Below are 19,091 nucleotides of genomic sequence, written 5' to 3'. Positions count from 1 at the left end.
GCTGAGGTGGGTGGAACTTGGAGTTGAGGAGTTTTTTAGGTAGTTTCAGGTCTCAAACTCCATAAGAGAAGCATACAGCTGCCTACCTTTCCCAACATACACATACACACCCCTATATTATTTGCTGGTAGAAGTGAAATTTTGGCAACTTAGGGTTCCTCTGGGGCCACTCGTTTCTTCCACATGTCCCAAGTGTCTGGATTTACTGCAAGAGACTGGACAAAATAGAGTGGAAGTAAACTGTAGCTTACTCTTCTCCTTCATCCAGGAAAGAGGTTTATGAGCATAAGCAAAGACGTAAATGAGATTATTTCTTGCTGTGCGGTGACTATCACATCGCTCACCCGGCCTCACACACTGTGAGCAGAAACGCAACCCCCACCCACTCCTGCCCCGGGCCCTCCTCACCCCTCCCTCACGACCGGCACAGACCGACCAGAACTTCCCTTGGGTCGCGGCCCAGCGATATGGAGCGGCCCTGGCGCGGAGCCCTGCTCTTCCCGAGTCGTGGGTGGCGCGGTGCTTGTTTCCCTCCCCTCCCTTTCCGGACCCAAACAGGGATGTATCTGGGTCAGCCTGGGAGGGGCTGGACCTGCCAGGGATCGGCGGGGGGGATGGGGGTGGCGATGACAGCATCTTTCAGGTTTTTGGCGTTTCTGAGCTTGGCCCCGTCCAGCCTCTCACCGCGCTCGCGCCCAGCAAGGGCTGATGCTGCGGCTAGTCCAGGCCCTGGGAGTGGGTGGGGGGAGAGCCTGGCCTTTCTATCTGGACAGCCACCCCTCCTCACACTGCGAACAATGCGGCGCCCACCCCCACCCTCAACACGAACACACATTCCCCATTCCCCAAGGCACGCTCCCCTGGCGGGCGGCGGGTCCCTCCACCCCAGGAAAAGAGCAATGGAACAGTTCACGGCCGCCACGAGTTCCTGGTCTTCCTTCCTTTCCGGTGATAAACGGCGGGGCTACAAGCCAGTTGCTGCTTAAGATGCTCCACCCGTGAGCCTGAGCCTCTCTTGGCTCTATGCGGGGGCCCAGATCCAGGACCCAGGGTCCTTTTACCCCCGCAAGGCGCAAAGGCGTGACCCGTGTTGGAGCACAGACCCCCGCAGCTCCGCACTGCCTGGGTTCCTCCCTATGTGATCTTTTGCGCTCCACAGCGCCGGGGAGGAGCTGAGTGTGCGTAAAGACCGCATCTTCCCCAGACACTTTGGCTGAGGGTGCCTGGGTGAGGTCCGGAGGGTCATGGACTCCCGGCTCCCCACCCTGCGAGCTCTGTATATAAGCCCAGCTCCGAGGAATCAAGGCCACAGGTCTTCATTTCCCTGAGGCCTGGCCCCTCCCTCCCCAACCTTGCCCGGCTTCGCCTCGGCAGCCCCAAATCTCCACTCGCTCTTCCTCTTGGCGTTGGGAGAGAAGCGGAGCAATGAGTTGAAAATCATCTCTGGATTCTTGCATCCTGTACACAGTAATCTCTTCATCCTCTCCTTCATTTTCCCACACTGCACGCTCGGAGACTTCTGTTTGCCGGAGGGTAGCCTCGTCTTTCTGCCACACCGGTCCTGTGGCAGGAGCCCCACTGATGCTCTCTGATCAGACGCTTCCCGAAAGGTGCCTACCTCCGCGGGTGCTCGAGGCCACGCGGCGGTGTTCCTCCGTCCCCGCCTCACCTCATCTCCAGACATCTCTTGCCATCATTTCATCCACTCTTGCATAAAACCTGCGCCCCCCGCCCCACCCGGCGCCGCACCCCCTCCCTCGGCTGCTCCCCGCAGGCGAGGAGCTGAACGGACAGGGGCGCGCAGGAGGCGCGCAGAGCTCTCGGGCTGCCCGCGCTCGCCGCGCCTGGGGAATTGGGCTGTGGGCGAGGCGGCCAAGGCTGGCCTTTATCGCTCGGCCCGCTGGTGGTTTGAAACTTTATCAGCGAGTCTCGCCACTCGCCGCAGACGCGAGCGGGGGGCGGGGGCGCGGCGAGGCGCCGGCCGCCGTGACGAGGCGCTCCCGGCGCTGAGCGCTTCTGCTCGGGGCACGCATGGCGCCCGCACACGGAGTCTGACCTGATGCGGACGCAAGGGGGTTAATATGAACGCCCCTCTCGGTGGAATCTGGCTCTGGCTCCCTCTGCTCTTGACCTGGCTCACCCCTGAGGTCAGCTCTTCATGGTGGTAAGTCCACGCGCACGGGTGCAGGGGGGTTTTGGAGATGGGAGTGGGGAACGCACTAGCCACATAGACCTTCCCGGTGGTGCTTCTCCGCGGCCACGGCTATCGAAATTCCTCTGCTGTCCTCTCCTACCGCCTCAGCCTCAGCCCCTTTGCTTTTCCACAGAAGACCGTTCCAGCTTTGACAACTCCAACCCCCCCCCCCCCCCAGTCTCCCTCAAATGAGAGCTCGGATGTTTGGTTGATTTGGATCCAGACGAGCGACAGCAAAATCAGCCAATTTCTTATCCCGTTGAAAGACATGATAGCCGGTCTCTAGCTCTGTAGCACAGGCGTGTGTGTGCGTGCGTGTGTGTGCGTGTGTGTATGAAAATTCACCTTGAAAACTACAACCGTCCCCCGCCCCTCAAACTGCCTAGATAAACCGACGGGCCAATTCTGGCAGTTAAGAGCTTCACAACGCAAAGCGTATGATTTTGCATTATTTCCCGTCCTTCCACATTCCTAATGCTTCACCCCGTGGAGCGGAAGGACCTCTTGCTGCCTCCAGGTAGAGATTACCACCTTAACTAGAAGATCCAGCCCCAGGGGGCTCTAAGATGCTACTCTGTTCAAATCACAATCACCCCAAAGAGTAACTTCGCTGTCCTTTGTATGCTGGTCTGCGATTTATTTTGCATAGTGAAGGAGTGGCAGAATGTTGAAATGTAACAGGTCTTAGCGTGGTTAAAAGTTCCAAAGGGAGATTCTCTCTCCACTCTGTCTCCCTTCCTTCTGATCTTGAAAAGAGGTGGAGTTGTAAGCTCTGTAATGTCCTTGAACCTGCAAGTTTCCGAACAGATACTAAAATACTGATTCAGAAAGACCAGTTATGGTGGGCTCTTTATATATATATACACACAAAAGAATCTGGCAAAAGTAAGGAGTCTCAGCCAAATTAAAGACTAGAACAGGGAACTTTAGGAAGACCCTGGAGCTCTTCAAAGGAGCAAGGCAAAGCGATGATGGGAAGAAGGGTTCAATTCCTTCCTAAGCCGCTTTGAACAGGAAGGCGTTTAGCCTTGACATTGCTGACACAGGATCAAAGATTGATTTATCAGAGTGACCATTTTTCAATAAAATGACTATTTCTGTTTCCATGGGTGTATAAACATTATTTATTGCCCAGGCTTTTTGTCACATTGTCTCTCAGCTGTCACTTAAATATATTTTTTGGAAGTCACAGCTGTAACGATTTTATGATCATATAAAATAATGAAAATACAAGAAAAAGACATTCTCCTTGTTTGATCGCTTCAAAAGACACCTATGGCAGCTTGGGTTATATAAAAGGTACCTTTCTAAACATTTCACAACTAATAGAGAACATCTGGGTAGAGATGATGATGTAATTTTTTGTTAAAGTTTCTTTTCAAAAGTACTTTATGGAGCTATAACACTGTTTGATTCTTCCAAACATTTAGTGTCCTTAATAACAATAGAAAGAATTTTTTTTCCCCAAAGCTTCTCTATAAAAGCCAAAGAGAGCTGGAAAAATGGAAATATTTAAAGGAGTTTTTGGTAAGGAAAGAAGGGCATGTCTGTGCAGAGATAACACCAGCAGGTGTTGATTAGACAGATACAGACAGTTTCTAAAGACACTTAAACATTAGGTCAAATAAATGGGAGCAAGCTGCTTCTAAAGGTTGACTTCCCCCAAGAGCAAAGCCCAGACATACTGTGTTGGAGATCAGAGCCTTCTGGGGAAAAGTCTTTGAAGCCTTCTTCCCCAAACACATTGCCCCTCTCCCTCACTCTTGACCTTGACTCTTCCACCCCAGCCAGAGCATCATCAGGTGGCCCTGGCTTCCTGTCCAAGACACACAGTCATTGCTTCATTTTGGGGTGGCTTCTACCAGATCATTCCCATGCCTGCTGTGCTGCTTCTTGCTTTCCAATATCCGCAAAAGGATAAAGAATTCCAATTTGAACCCTGCTCTGAGTTCTTTAGTTTCCCGGGGAACACAGCACCAGCCCTAGCCCTTCATGGTGTTTCACCTCCGTTTTGATCCTTTTCAGGTACATGAGAGCCACAGGTGGCTCCTCCAGGGTGATGTGTGACAACGTGCCAGGCCTGGTGAGCCGCCAGCGGCAGCTGTGCCACCGGCACCCGGACGTGATGCGGGCCATTGGCCTGGGCGTGGCCGAGTGGACAGCGGAGTGCCAGCACCAGTTCCGCCAGCACCGCTGGAACTGCAACACGCTGGACCGGGATCACGGCCTCTTTGGCAGGGTCCTGCTCCGAAGTAAGTCCCTGCCTCCGTGGAGCTCCACAGGCTGTCCCCTGATTTGGTCTTCAGAGACCCTGCTCATCTTCTCTTGCACTGTATTAGTCAGAAGCTTCTTCTATTGGGTGGCATTGTCCCTGTTTTGCAGATGACAACTTAGAGAGATCAAGGAACTCGCCTCAAGTTTTGAAGGAGGCCGGGCGTGGTATAGGAGCACTGTCTCCTGGCTCTGTGCTCTGTCCATCCATGTCCTGTCACAACCTTGCCTGTCCCTCCAGGATCAGAGTTTGTCTTCAGGAGAAAGGAGGAAGCAGTCACAGGGCTCTCTTGACTTTTTTATTCTTTCTGGGACTTGAATCTTCCAGAAGATTTAAGCAGATCAGGATGGGATACTCAAATCTTTTACTGACCAAAAAGTATTTAAAAAACAAAACAAAAAACTGTGTGTTTATTAAGAAGCAGAGACAAATCTCTGCTCAGCACCTTTCACCTCCCAGCTACTTGGGTCACTCTGTGTCTAAATTCAACATTTTCTTTCCCCAGTAGATTGTAAATTCTGCAAGGTAGGGACTAGCCTCTCTTCTTCGCACTCTTGTGGTGCCTTCTGGGGCAGGCATCATTCACTCAGCGACAGGGTGAATGAATGGATGAACTCGTAGTGAGCACCTGCTGCTTTTCAGGCACATTTTAGGAAGAAGAATATTTATGGAGGATTTGGGTGAGAACCATGAACGCATAGTTTTCAAATATGTATGTTTGTTTTGTTTCTGTTTTACTTAGAAGGAGCATTAAACACTATCTAATTACATAATAAATTTCTTAAAAGTTCCGAATATGGGAAGTAGCTGGTATACAATCAGAGCAAATTAACTGAAAATCAGATTTCATTGTCAAAAATACCCATCCCTTAACCTGGCATTATTAGCATTCTTCAAGAAGTAGCATGGCCCATTTGCTATTAGGAAATCTGAGTGAAAACACAACAGTTTATGTGTGAACCCCAGAAACAGGAAACGACACTTGTTTTTGCCCACCCCCCCCCAATTCCTAAGAAAATCGTCCAGGCTGTACACTTGGTAATGCTTAACAGAGGGTGTTTCTATCATGTAATCATCACAGCCCTAGGGTTTTATGAGGCCAAATGCATAACTGAATGTCTCTAAAATCCCCCAAGGGTGTAGTGCTCTCACTCAGTGTATCCCTAAAGTTAATTTACTGCGATATTCTGCAATTTTATTCTCTAGTTTAAGAACTATATTCTCGCGCATTCCTTTTGGAGTTTCAATATGACATCGCAAATTTTTGAAAGGTTAATAGTAAATTTCAGCTACATGGAATTTTAAGACTTCACCTAGATTAGCTCACCAGTGAATCAATTAAAGTGCTGGACCTTGTCAGAGACAGTTTACAAATATCTAACACAAGTGATCTTTGGGCATGTTGTAGACAGGCTCTCAGGATTTAAGGCTGTATGAGGACTTTCCTTTCCAAAGTACTCACAATCATTTTTCAATCACTACAAATTCAATATCCTTCTCATTTACAAAATGTCCACCTCCAAATTCTGTCTGTAAAAATCCATTCAGATGTCTCCATATTGAAGAAAAACCTTTAGATCACCAATCAAAGTAAGCAATGTTGCCCATGGAACCTAAAGATAGCATGTCTAGCAAAGCTGGAAATTCATTTGTAAAATCCCTTAATCTTGGCTGTAGGGTTGCTGAGAGGGAAGAGGTTAGAACTGGAGGAAGAGGTACTAGCTCGACTTAGTGTCAGACCTCAGGTAAATAAGGGAGTCTAAGCTATACTTCCTTCGGAGTTCTTTCAGATGAAGCTGAAAGCTTTGCCAAAGTACTCAAAACTGAAAAGACTCATGCTCCACAATTTCTTTCCATTCTTCACAGAAGGCCAGGTTTCTTCCTAGACATTTATATAAACTCCTATGACTGTCAATGATGATTTTGTGTTGGTTATGGGAGGGTGGAATCTGGCCTAAAGTAGTTTATCCTGGATATAATCAAGAAATTCCAATGAAGCTATCCAAAGATTTTTACAATTAATTGCTTGGAGGGAAATTCACATCTTAAGTTGTGAAGGTCTCTTTTAGAAACCTAAATGTCCTTATAGATGCATAGGAAAGGCAAAGGCCAACACCATTGATGGGGAGAACATGAAAGTTATAACATATCCCATGGTCATAGAGAAAAGAAGGACATTTACTTGCCTCTTTTGCTTCAGAGAGCTAGAGGAGGACAGAACAATTTCTGGAAACATTTGTAATTCATTCATTCCACCGACTGTCACTAGCCATAGGCAGTAAGAACAAAGTAGTAAGCCCAAAAGTATTCCTGCAAGAATACACCTCCAGAATTCTAGAATAAGCCTTAAAAAACAAAAAGGTGAGTAGGTCTCATCCTTATAATGTATTAAAAGAAAAAGGGAAAAAAAAAAAAAGCGCCAGCATTTAAAGAGAGAGCTGAATGACACGTAACTTTCCAGAATGTAGAGCTTCTAGTGTTTTGCCCTCCCAGGTAACCATCCCCCGCCCACCCCCCCAAATGATGTCTATGCATTTAATAGACATTTCTTGACTTATCTCAACCCCCAAATGATTTTTTTAAAGATTTTATTTTTTTATTTGTCAGAGAGAGAGAGAGCACAAGTATAGGAAGCAAGAAGGGAGAACCAGGATCCCTGCTGAGCAGGGAGCCCGATGCGGGGCTCAATCCCAGGGTCCTGGGATCATGACCTGAGCTGAAGGCAAACGCTTAACTGCCTGAGCCACACAGGCATCCCTCTCAACCCCAAATCAGTGAAACTTCAACCACATCAGGAAGTTAAGTACCACCATTTAGATTTGGATTTTGTTTCATATTGTGATGGCTTTAAAAAGAATCAGTTTTTCTAAGAGGCCCAAGATCAAAATTTGTTTTGTTACAAAGCCAACTCTTGAAATGTGCTACTATTTCACACATAGCATTTTAGTGATTCATCTAAGACACTTAACTGAAAACATCTTAAGGCCGTATCTACATGATACCAAAACATCTGGAGGTAAAATGAAAAGTCAGTCAATGTGCTAAGTTTTGTATTTAAATATATAGACATCTAGTTCTTTAGTAATGTGTTTGAATAATAAATGAGAATATTTAGAAAGGTGATGTTTTTGCTCTGGTAATTACTTCGGAAACACAGATTTCCAGTGATTTTTCTTCCTTCTTTCAGCCAACAAGCGAATGTCATTGTTTGCGAGTTATGCCAGGACGAGTTCTGCACCCAGGCAATTGACTCCTCTACTGCTTTCAAAATTCCATCTGGTCACTGACATTCTGTTATCCACACCTTCCGTACCTTTCCCCTAAAAGACTACCTCATAAAATTGCTCTTCTTTCTCCTTAAAAAATAAGACTAGTGTTAAATACATGAAGCATTTGGAATCTCCCCCCTCCGTGGCATCTCTAAATGTAGGCACTACACTCCAAATACAAAGCCAGGCATTAGCGGATCAAGGGGGTAGCTATGGACAAGGCATTTTCCTAAACTATAAAATGGGTGTCATAAAAATTTTATATATCTGAAAGCCACTACCTGAGATTAAGCCACATTAGTATCTATTAATCACCCTCTTTTACAAAACATCTCAATTCACTTAGAAAATCTATGATCCTTGTAATATAACCTGGGACTCTTTAGAACAGCTCTGTGACCATCACATTTCTCCCTGGAGAGTGCTGCCTGCTACCTATGGCAAATATTCATGTAATTGATTTTACCTAAATACAGGGCATGATGGATTCCTTTTTTGATGGTTAGAGGTTTCAGGGGAGATATTTTTTGAAGGCTGAGGTAAGTGCCATTTAATATGGTGTAGATATGTTTTCCTGATTTTTAATAATGAGACTAGCAGAGCAAATATTGCAAGGGACATATAATAAATTTTAGCACTGAATGACAAACGGAAACAAGCAGGGCTTCAAGGCGAGAAGGTGGTTTGTTCTCCCAGCTGCGTGGTTCAAAAAGTCACACTCGTCTTGACATACTGAATCACTGCACGGCCCTCCATTCCCTGCCTTGCATTGGCATTAGATTGTTGAGCTTCTATTTTGATTGTTAATATATCTGCTGCAGCACCCATTAATAAAAAGGCATGCTAATAACAATGAAATACAGCTCCACTTGAAAAATGAGGTGCACACAGACCCTAAAGAGCCTTATATCTGTCACTATACCACAACACCGTGTTATGAGTTACTACAGATTATTAAAATAATTTAATGTAGTTATTGCACTGAAATATGTACCTTTCAGCCTGTAAGGGAAAGTAGCCTGTGGTCTAATAAAGAACAATTCTAAGAAAGCACCCCAAAGGGTTCTTGCCCAAGTCTAATTATAGGCGGTAAATTTGTTTCCTTCCAGAAAAACCAAAGAAAAGCTTTTCACTGTCTTTTACCCAATACCAGTGATTAGTGCAGGTGTTCCAGAAGAAAGTAAATTCACCTTAATAGTCAGACGTAGTATGTAACTCAAGGATATTGCATATTGCCTTCAACAATCTCTCAATTACTCGTGAAAGTTGATGCCGAGCCAGAGCTCCCCGGTGTGAACGCACAGAGCTGGCTCCTGCCTGAGTTCTCTTCCCCGCCTCAGCCCCTAGGTGTCTTTGAATTCAGTCTTTCGGCCTCGGCTGTTTATGTGACAAGAGTGTCCTCACTGAGGCCTGCAAGCTTGGAAGGGTTTTTCAAGGAGAGCTGCGGTAGCACAAATACCAAACTATTTTGTGCAATGACAGAATGGTAGAACTCAGACTCTGTTGCAAATGCAAGGAGGGCCTCAGAGGCCATACTCCTCTCCTCTAGGACGGGAGGTTAACAGAAAGCCAGGAGTGGGTGAGACAGGCTTTTGCTGCATTTTCTTTTATACGTTTAACTGACTTAAGGATGGTTGTCACACAGATGCCTAACCTGACAAAAGCTTTTATGATATGGAAACCATTCCTATTAAAAAGCAAGCCCTGGCTCTAGAAGAGAATCCTTCAAGAACACAAGAACCTTCTTGCCCCTTGGCGAAGTACGCCAAGGGCGGAGCGAGCGGTCAACAGCTCTAGGGTGAAAGCTGTTCAGAGCTAGTGATTCCAGACCACGTTTAAGGAAAGCATTTCTGTTGCAGGTAGTCGGGAATCTGCCTTTGTTTACGCCGTCTCCTCAGCTGGAGTTGTGTTTGCCATCACCAGGGCCTGTAGCCAAGGAGAACTAAAATCCTGTTCCTGTGATCCAAAGAAGAAGGGAACCGCCAAGGACAGCAAGGGCAATTTCGACTGGGGTGGCTGCAGTGATAACATTGACTATGGGATCAAATTTGCCCGAGCCTTTGTGGACGCCAAGGAGAGGAAGGGAAAGGATGCCAGAGCCCTGATGAACCTTCACAACAACAGAGCCGGCAGGAAGGTATGGACGCAGTGGTACTCATTTTACAGACTGCATGACTGTATAAATCACTTAAGCCAAGCTTATCTTTACCTTTCCTAGAGTTGATAAAATGCTAGACAGTCACAACTTCCCACTGCCCTGCCCCACTCAACCCCCCACCCCCAGCCAAGATTCTAAAGAAAACCGTGGACTGGGTTGAAATGTCTCCACCCACACTCCACCTTCCTTCCCACAGCTGAGCCGGAGTCCACCCATTGCTTTTGGCATAGAGTCAAGTGTTTTATGGTCCCTCTGGATACTGTATCATCTAGACAGAAGATACAATCTGTGGGTGAGGATAGGGAATTATCCCACGTACCAATGGGAACTGAGTGCTTGTATCTGAGATGATCAAGACCCAGGGCGTCTTCTCTCAAACTCATCAGGAAAGGAACCCACCAGGCATGGCTTGTTGACTTCTAGATTTTTTAGAACCAGACCCAACTCTCATGCATAAAAGACACACCTTATAGTTTCTGGGACTGGATGAGTAAGGGACCAGGGGAAGACATGCCCCAAAGGGGTACTCTGGCCCCTTACTCACTAGTCCTGACTAACTTCCTGGGCCGTGGGGACCCAGCCATTATTCACCTCCTCACCCCCATTTGTTGGATGAGGCAATAGGCCCTAAGGTGCTCAAGGTCACAGGGAGAGTCAGTAGAAAAGTCAGTACTAGCAGTCAGGTTCAACTCGCAGCCCAGGGGTGCTTTGGCCCAGGATTAAACCATTTCAGAGCTAGTATTCAGATCTGTTGTTATGCCATTTCTTTCTGCATAGTGACAGGACCAGAATAACTAGAGAATCTGAGCGCCGCACATTATCTCTGTGTAAAAAACATAAACTGGCTAATCAAATATTTGGTCAGAACCGTTCTAGAGTAATCGAATTGCCAATGAGAAGAGATAACCATAATTTGTCCTTTATCAACACAAAAAACAAAAATGTGCTTGCCATTAATATATAAAGAAAGATCAGCATAAAATTGAAAGGTCCCCAGGAGGGCTTTAATAAAAAAAAGAATTGAAAAGAATGCAGATCTGTTTGGATGAAAACCCGTTTACTAGGCTCATGGAAAGAACAAATCTCATTTAAAGGAAGTTGGAAGGAAAGTCTTGCTTAACACATGGAATAAAATGAGTGTGACCTGAGCTGTTTACAAATAGTACCTTTCTTGAACTTTAAAAATCAGCATTCCTTATTTTCATGAATTTATGAACCTACAGTGACTACTGCCAAGAATATAGACTATGGTTGTGTAATCCTACAACTATTGGTAATTACTGTTTGTGCAATGGTTTAGATTTTTAAAAATCTACATTGACCTTTGTTTTGACATTGATACTACATGTATAAGTTACAAAATGTGTTGTCTTTGATAGGAGCGTGCTGCTTAATTATTCAAGCAGGGTGTCTAGTTAGATCTAGAAGGCTGTTTGTAAAGGTGAAGGCATATGGTCGTAGGCTGTAACCAAAAGAATGTCGATTTATCAAAAGAAATGTTAATTTTGCTTAATAGGCCATTAGGTTTTGAATGTTTCACCTCTTCAAGACAATAGATCTTAGCTTTTATATTGTAGGCCCTGATTTAACATGACTTTTAATATAAATCACATGATTCTTCACTGTGTAGAGGTGAACAGCTGCCAGGCCTCAGATATTCTCCTGCCTAGTCTGCAAAACTTAGGAGGCTACTTTTGATTGGAATAAAAGTGCACACACTGACTTTTTAAAATGTGGCTTTAATTAATGGTGGGTGGGCAGACTTTTTCAAGGAGATGCATGATGTCAGTGAATATGAACTTTAATGAGAGTAAATGTATTGAGATAAACATGCGTCTCTAATTCTCTTCTTGCGGTCATTAGACCCCCAGTCTCTGCTCCCCCTTCCTACCAGCAGAAGGTCTGTGGAATCAAAATGAGAACAGGCTGGGCTTGTGTTTGAAGGCAGGCCTCTTGAGCTAAGCCTCCAAATGGCCTGGCTCTAGAAAGCCCCAGCCTCCCAGATCAGAGAGCGCTGTCCGTTTCTTCCTATTTTCTTCTTTGTATTTTTCGGTGTTTCCCAGATTGTCCAATATGAACATCTTCTACTTTTTAAAATGCGGGCTGGGGGACCAATACATTTTATTTAAAAGAAAAACATGGATTCCAAGATCATGTTTAGCTGACACTACAAAGTGAATTCAACACTACCGTTCACAATGGGCCTTAATTTTCCCCTAATATTTGAACAGTTTAATTCTTTATTCCAGCAGCTGGTTAGAGCACCCTCATGTGTCTCTGTACTGTAATATCATTTCAGAGCCTCTGTGCTGTTTATCACAGCCTCGAAATTTGTAATAATCGTTTTTTTCCTTCATGTATACTTGAAAATTCATCCTTGATTGAGTCTAATTTTCCACATCTAAATTAGATTACTGTTAAGTTCCAAAAAACATAAATCTACCTTCTTCAAAACCAACATTCTATCAAGAAGGAAATTCCAGTTTCTCTCAACAGTTTTTTTTTAAGTCTAAAGATGCCATGCCATGAAAAGCTCTACGTTATATTTTAAGATATACAAATTACAAGATATCCACCATTTGTTCCCTTTCATAAGCTTGAAAATGGCTTTAACATTAGTCTTCTCTTTAGAAATAGTCACAAGTAATCACAATTGGTTGACATGATCACAGCTTCTTCGACCTTTTTCTAAGAGACTCTTTTCTAAGAGAATCAAAATAATCTATGTATTCAATCAAATACTGCCCTCCAATCACTAGAAATGTGCGTGATAAGAATTCCATAAACACTCTTTCCCCTGAAGTTCTCTTACTATAGTGAAAATACAAAGAATATGGGATTTAAAATCAGACCCACCTTGGTTTTAATCTTCCAACACCAGGGGCTTTGCTCACTGAAATTCCGTTTTTCTCCTGTAAAAGGCTTTTTCCGTGGTGCTGTGGGAAGAGAAGAATAAGGCAAATAGCACAGAACCTCACATGCACTGGTGCTCAATGAAAGTTCATTCCTTTCTCTTTAGTGAAGCGCAGGTCATCCGTGACTTTACTAACAGAGCTGGACACAAACCCAGTAGGAACTATTACTTAGGATTCAGTCTGATGGTCCCAGGTATGCACAGACTCATCTTGGAGCAGTTAGACACACTAATAAACAGGCATGTAATATTTTCTAGTTTACAAAACGCTATCCCACATTTTGCAATTTGATCTTCCAAGAAACCCTGGAGGTTATAAACCAGCATGAGTATTGCTACTTTTCCGATGGCACGCTGAGGACTCGGCTTACTAAAGAGTCACACAGTCGTGACACACTGGGCTCAGGGTGCAAACCCAGCAGTGCTCACCCTTCTGTGCTCGTGGACCTTCCATGGGGTCTCTGTTGAGCATTTCTGAGAAAAACACAGTGTTTCTGTACTTTAAAAAGAGTAGCAGTTGCCCTTAGAAGGTAGTTTAATGATGATGTTTTCCCCTTTGTGTAGGTCTTTCTTTCAAAGCACCCTGTGATGAAATTGTATTACTTTTTAACAACAGGGGGACCGTTGTTTTAAAAGCCAGAAACATTAACTTCTGGTCAGGTCACTGTGAGTGTGCCTGAAGCAACTTAACCTCTATTTGGTGGATTCAGAAAATTCCAGCTAATGGCGCTGCTGCTGCTTGGAGAGTCCTGTGTGCGACGGGACTAAATTTAGGTCGACAGATAATTAAAGCGTTACTCGGGGAAAGGCACAGTTTGGGGCACTAAGTCTTAGGTAGAAAAGCATAAGACGAAGAGGCTCCTGACCACAAGAAACAGTCGCCCGGCACGCTCTAGGCTGCCGGTATTGACAGAAAAATCCGCCACAGGGCCAGCTCGCTGAGGAGAGAAAGGTTGTGTCACAACAGAACTGGGTGTTGGAGCTGGAGATAAAGATTTCCCATGATTGAGATAGGGAACATTCTTTCCAGGACGAAGAAACTGCAAGGCCAAGAAAGACACTGGAGCAGAAAGAACATCAAAGTTGAGGAATGACGAGGGCCCTAGGGTGGAGTTCATAACTGAGACTTAATAGGGGCTGAGGCTGCAAACTGGAGTCTGCCAGATCTCAGCCTCGAGTGCGCGCGCAGAGATCTGGATGTAGCTGGGGAGCAACAGGAAGGTGCTGAACAATGGGGGAGAAATTAAATATTTAAGTTCCATTCTTATGCATTCATCATTCCTCTGGAGTCCCCCTTGAAAGAGTGATAGATTTCAAAATTCAGGTGTTCTATAATGTGTTTGAATTAATGCCTCAAATAGAGTAGGAAAATTATAAGAAATGTTTACTTCCCTGAGTTTTATTTTCAGGCTTAAATATACAGACAAGGGCTGATGTATATATTACACTTACTGATGTATACTAACAAAAAGTTAGCTTATAGCAACTGTGTTGAAATTTATATTTTTAACATAATGCTTACATTACTATTAGCTACCTCATTCATTAGGGGTTCTTAGCTATTGAAGGCATCCTGACCAAGGCAGTATGGAGACTGGGGCTCTAGGATCAGAATATTGGCTCTAATACTTGAGCGTGACTTTAGACAGCTTACCCAAAGAGGATTGCCACATTAAATAAAATGTATACACCAGGTTTTAAGCAGGTCTAAAAGGCAGATACCATTGCTGTTCATATTTTGCATATGAAGAGACTAAGGTCTAATAGGGTGGCTGGAATTAGCAAACAAATTGAATTTACTTGCTAGCTGAAATCATCTGAAATTCAGACTTAACTTGGCATCCTGTATTTTATATGGGAGAAGTTTGGAGGGTCAAGGGATTCAGAGTTTCTAGTTCCACGCCCTGCCCAAACCAGGGCTACTCAAGGTCACTGCCGTGGAGCACCGGAGCCTGCCCTGAGCTTGGCCCACTGGGGCACTGGGGGACAAAGCAGATACTTCTGTCTATAGGAAACGTGTCCAGAGTCCAACAGAAATGGATATTTCCCAAGACATAAGCACAGACTTATTACAGGCGAGGAATCTTGGACCTAATAAAAACTTCCAAGATGCCCCTTAAGATAAATAATTATTAATGGTTCTGAACCAAGAGAACTGGGCATTATTAAAAAGAAATCACATTCTCAAAAAGTAAGGAGTATCAATGGAAAATGATCAAATCGAACTGAACTACAGAGCCAGGTTGCTTTAACCTCCTATTCATCTACCCCTCCTTTAAATAATGTTGAGCATCCTTAGGAGGCACAAATCTCACTTCATAGGTACCTGTTTTCTAATTGGTCTCCTTAGTTCATAGAATTAAACGCATTTTGCAAAGGTAGATTGGTTCTGCCAACCTCACCCCTGTCTTGCACCTAAACATAGTATGTGCTTCGTACTATAGATCTTTATAGAGCATATGAATCAAAAACTAACCAGAATCAAAGTCCCAAAACAGAGAATAACTTTTAACAAAATTGTTACAGTTCCCCGTAAAATTCTATTATTCATAGAAAATGTTTTTAGACTGGCCTCCTTAGTCATAAGAATTATTATATGTATGGTTAGTCAACGGTAATGTTCTTGAATTCCACAAATATAAATTCCACACCTTATATTTCCTAGCTAAGCCCACCCGCAGGCACAGTTTTTGAAGAATGACAGTGCTCGAGAAATCACAATGTCTCATTTAAGTTAATAAATGATTGTATCCGCAAATCAGCTGCACAGGTGGCTAATAAATGTCCCTTGTTTCCCTAGTTCCAGAGCTTGTATGTTTGAAAAACAGAAGTTGGTCTGATTCAGGAACTCTTATCTTAGAGATGTGGACCTGTCAAAAGGACTCAATTGTTAATAAATGTACTTGGCTTTAAGCCAGCATCTGAAAATTAAATAGGTTTTTAATGTGTGTTTCCCTCAGGAAAACTGATATAAGACCAGAAATATATTAGTTGCTTTGTGGCATAGACTCAACTTAAAAAGTGAAGTACTAACACTCCTTTGAATGCCCACATTCAATTAAGTAATTTAGTTAAAACATAGCATATAGGGACCTAAAATAAATTCTAAACTGAATTTCTAAGGCAAGGTCAATAGTCAAGTTGGCATCCATTTCACAGAGTATAAGGTGGATTGCCCTTATTCTGATAGGAAGAGCTGTCCTGTAAAGAAGTCTTACAAAGACACCCTGGGGGTGCTCGGACTCCATTTTCAGCAAAGCTGACTTAAACCAAAATTTCGTTCTCCTTGGGAGAAGTTTTACTAACTGACAAATAATTCCTTGTAGAGTATAATTAGATACACAAACACTACATGTAAAAACTTTCATAAAACTCACTGAACCCAGAGAATATGAAGCCCTGGGGGGTGGAGTATGACAAACGCTGGTAGAGTGATTTGAGGTGTAGCCTTGCTGCCAGTCGCGTTTGGGTTACATCCTGTCTCAGCCACACTGCCTGTGGGACCTAGGGCAAGCCCCTCAGCTTCTAGGTATCTCAATATCCTCATCTGTGAAATGGGGATAAAAATAGTAAATACCTTATGTGTCTGTGCGGCTTATATGAGACAGTGAATATGGCGTGCTTGGGTGGGTTCAGTGAGTGACATAAAGTGCTTGGTGTGGCCTGACGCATAGTAAGACCCTCATGAATGTTATGCTTCATTATTATGCTCCGACAGTGAGTTGGGTGATAAATATAAAATAGAGTTGTTCTACCTCAATGCATGCATTATCTTCTTTAATAGCCCCCTTTTCTTTTTTTAATATTCAAACTTTTGTCTCTTTGGGATAGAATGCTAATATGTAGAAGTTTCTTAAATCCTAAGTCTAGAAAATAGCCTCTGCAGACCAAAGACTTAAAATACTCAAAATTAGAGATTTAAGGGCCACATAAAGAATCTGCTAAGTACGATTTTAGCACGGAACCAATTATGAGCCTATAGAAGATTTTTTGAGAAAAGTTATCTGGTAAGCTAAAAACGGTTTCCATGAGGCTGAATACCAAAAGAGTACTGCTGGCCTTAGGAATCATATTTATTATTATTTTTTAAGTAGTCATGTCAAATGAGCAAGTAAGTATTTATTCACTGGATGCCACAGAATTAAAATGAGAGGGGATTAAGTGAACAGTGAGGGGTGAAGGGTTGATGCCAACTGCACTGGCCAGTTTGGTGATATGAAAAGCCACAGGGCCATAAGAATGTGAGAGAAGAGGCAGGGAAGGCTGGAAATGGAATCTTGACAGCAACCGTGAAGCAGCAGCCATTAAGAATCAAAGAAGGAAACAGAAGAGACCCTTTAGGAAAGATTTGAGACAAAAGAGAAAACAGGACCCATGTCATGGGTCTGTTTTTGGAAGAAGCTTTCAGCATCACACACTGAAAAGAGACAGCAAGCCGCTGCCAACAATTCTTTCTAGTGTTCTTTCTTCCTGCAGTGAAACAAGACTTGCCCAAACGAAAGCAAATTGAGCAGTGCAGAAATGTCTATGGAAGATGGGGAAGTTACTCCCCACCCCATCCCCACCCCACGGTCCTTCCAGACATTTGAGTGCAAACAGACTGAAGGCTGTGGACAGGATATATGGTATTTCACATCTTCCTCCCAAAACCTCATTAAAATTATAGCAATGGGATTAAAAGTGGTTGAAATCAACCATAAGGAGAATGGTCAAAGAAATGAGAGAGCCCAACAAATTTCTGGGAAGTGGGAAGTAAATGAAGAAATTGTACTGATAAAGAAGGATGAAGAAGCCACAGTCTAGTAGGAGAGTAAAAGCAGATAGAGGAAAGGAAAAAGCAGATGGGACAATAGCTACAGTGGGAACCAAGATGCTCAATTACTAATGAGCATTGGAGAGAAGCATGGGCCTAAAAACTGGGACTAACTGAAAAACCCAGAGATGGAACCCTCATCCACTCCCCTCCCCCCATGAGTGAAACTCCTGGAAGTCTGGCATAACCTCCCAGGCTTTCTGGAGCTAGAGTCTCCAGCATAACAGCCAGTGTCCTACCTACTCACCAGAAAGCAAACCCCTCTGGCCCACAAGCCCCACCCATATAACCAGCATTCCTAAATACCATTTTATGACTTCATTCTTAAATATAAAGAGACTGTCCAAGGATTACCATATATTTAATTAAATTCAGCAGCAAGAGAGAAAAAGACCAAAAATGGTAGGAAAAATGACCCCAAGAAGAAAAAACAATAATTCAAGGATGAGAAGAGAATTTTTTAAAAGCCTAATTAATCTCCTCACAGATATTTCAGAAGATATTAACATCCATAAACTACAAGAATGGATGCTTTGAAAAAGTGACGTTGAGAGAGTAGGAAAGAGCTTGGAAGAGAAAGCCAAGAAACCTCCCAGAAATTCTGCATAACGAGAAGCCCAGAAAAACGCTATGGAGATTCCTCAGGAAACTAAGAATAGATCTATCTACCATATGCTCTAGCTATTTCACGTCTGAGTATTTATCTGAAGAATACTAAAAGACTAATTTGAAAAGTTTCTGCATCCCATGTTCACTGCAGTATTATTTACAAAAGCCAAGATATAGGAGCAGCTGAAGTGATCATCAGTGGATGAATGAATAAGTATGTGGTAGATATACACGGTGGAATACTACTCAGCCATAAAGAATGAAATCTTGCCATTTGTGACAACACAGATCTTAAGGATATTATGCGAAATGAAATAAGTCAGACTGAGAAAGACAAATACCATTTGATTTCATTCATATGTGGAATCTAAAAAAACAAAACGAACAAGAAAAGCAATACAAAAACAAACTCATAGATAGAGAACAGGTTGATGGTTACCAGAGGGGAAGGGGGTGGAGCAGCGGGTGAAATGGGTAAAAGGGATCAACTGTAGAATGGAGGGTAACTAGACTGTTGGTGGTGATCACTTTGTAATGTATACAGATGTCAAATTATAATGGAACTTGTATAATATTATATACCATTTTGCTTCAAACAAACAAATAAATAGAAAAAAAGAAAAAGAAGAAGCCCAAAAGACAAGTGGAGTTTAAGGAGATCCATAAACAAACCCATCTTTCCCACTTGAATTTGAATCCAACCGAAAAATTGATAAAGGAAATGGATGGATAGAATAAAAATGTCTGTTGCTCTATTGAAAAGAAAGCTGCCCTGGAGGATGTAGATTCAAAGCTTCGAAGCACTTGCTAGCACTCCACGCCTGAATTGGACAGACTTACTCACCCTGTCACAGGCTGCACA

The 19,091-nt window shown here is 43.5% G+C and overlaps 1 protein-coding gene across 1 annotated transcript in view; it reads left to right on the top strand.

Moving 5' to 3' along the window:
* The first annotated feature begins 1,276 nt into the window (after nucleotides 1-1,276).
* WNT2 (Wnt family member 2) overlaps nucleotides 1,277-19,091 on the top strand; it is a 45,919-nt gene continuing 28,104 nt past the window's right edge. The window contains exons 1-3 of the mRNA XM_026509994.4: nucleotides 1,277-2,164; nucleotides 4,220-4,446; nucleotides 9,595-9,872. Of these exons, the coding sequence (XP_026365779.1) occupies nucleotides 2,082-2,164; nucleotides 4,220-4,446; nucleotides 9,595-9,872 (588 nt within the window). The 5' untranslated portion in view covers nucleotides 1,277-2,081. The remainder of the gene's footprint in view (nucleotides 2,165-4,219; nucleotides 4,447-9,594; nucleotides 9,873-19,091) is intronic.

This window comes from Ursus arctos, unplaced genomic scaffold, assembly GCF_023065955.2.
Source record: "Ursus arctos isolate Adak ecotype North America unplaced genomic scaffold, UrsArc2.0 scaffold_3, whole genome shotgun sequence".
In the NCBI taxonomy this organism is placed as follows: Eukaryota; Metazoa; Chordata; class Mammalia; order Carnivora; family Ursidae; genus Ursus; species Ursus arctos.
The sequence above is the reverse complement of the archived record's forward strand: the minus strand, read 5'-3'. Positions and strand labels throughout refer to the sequence as shown.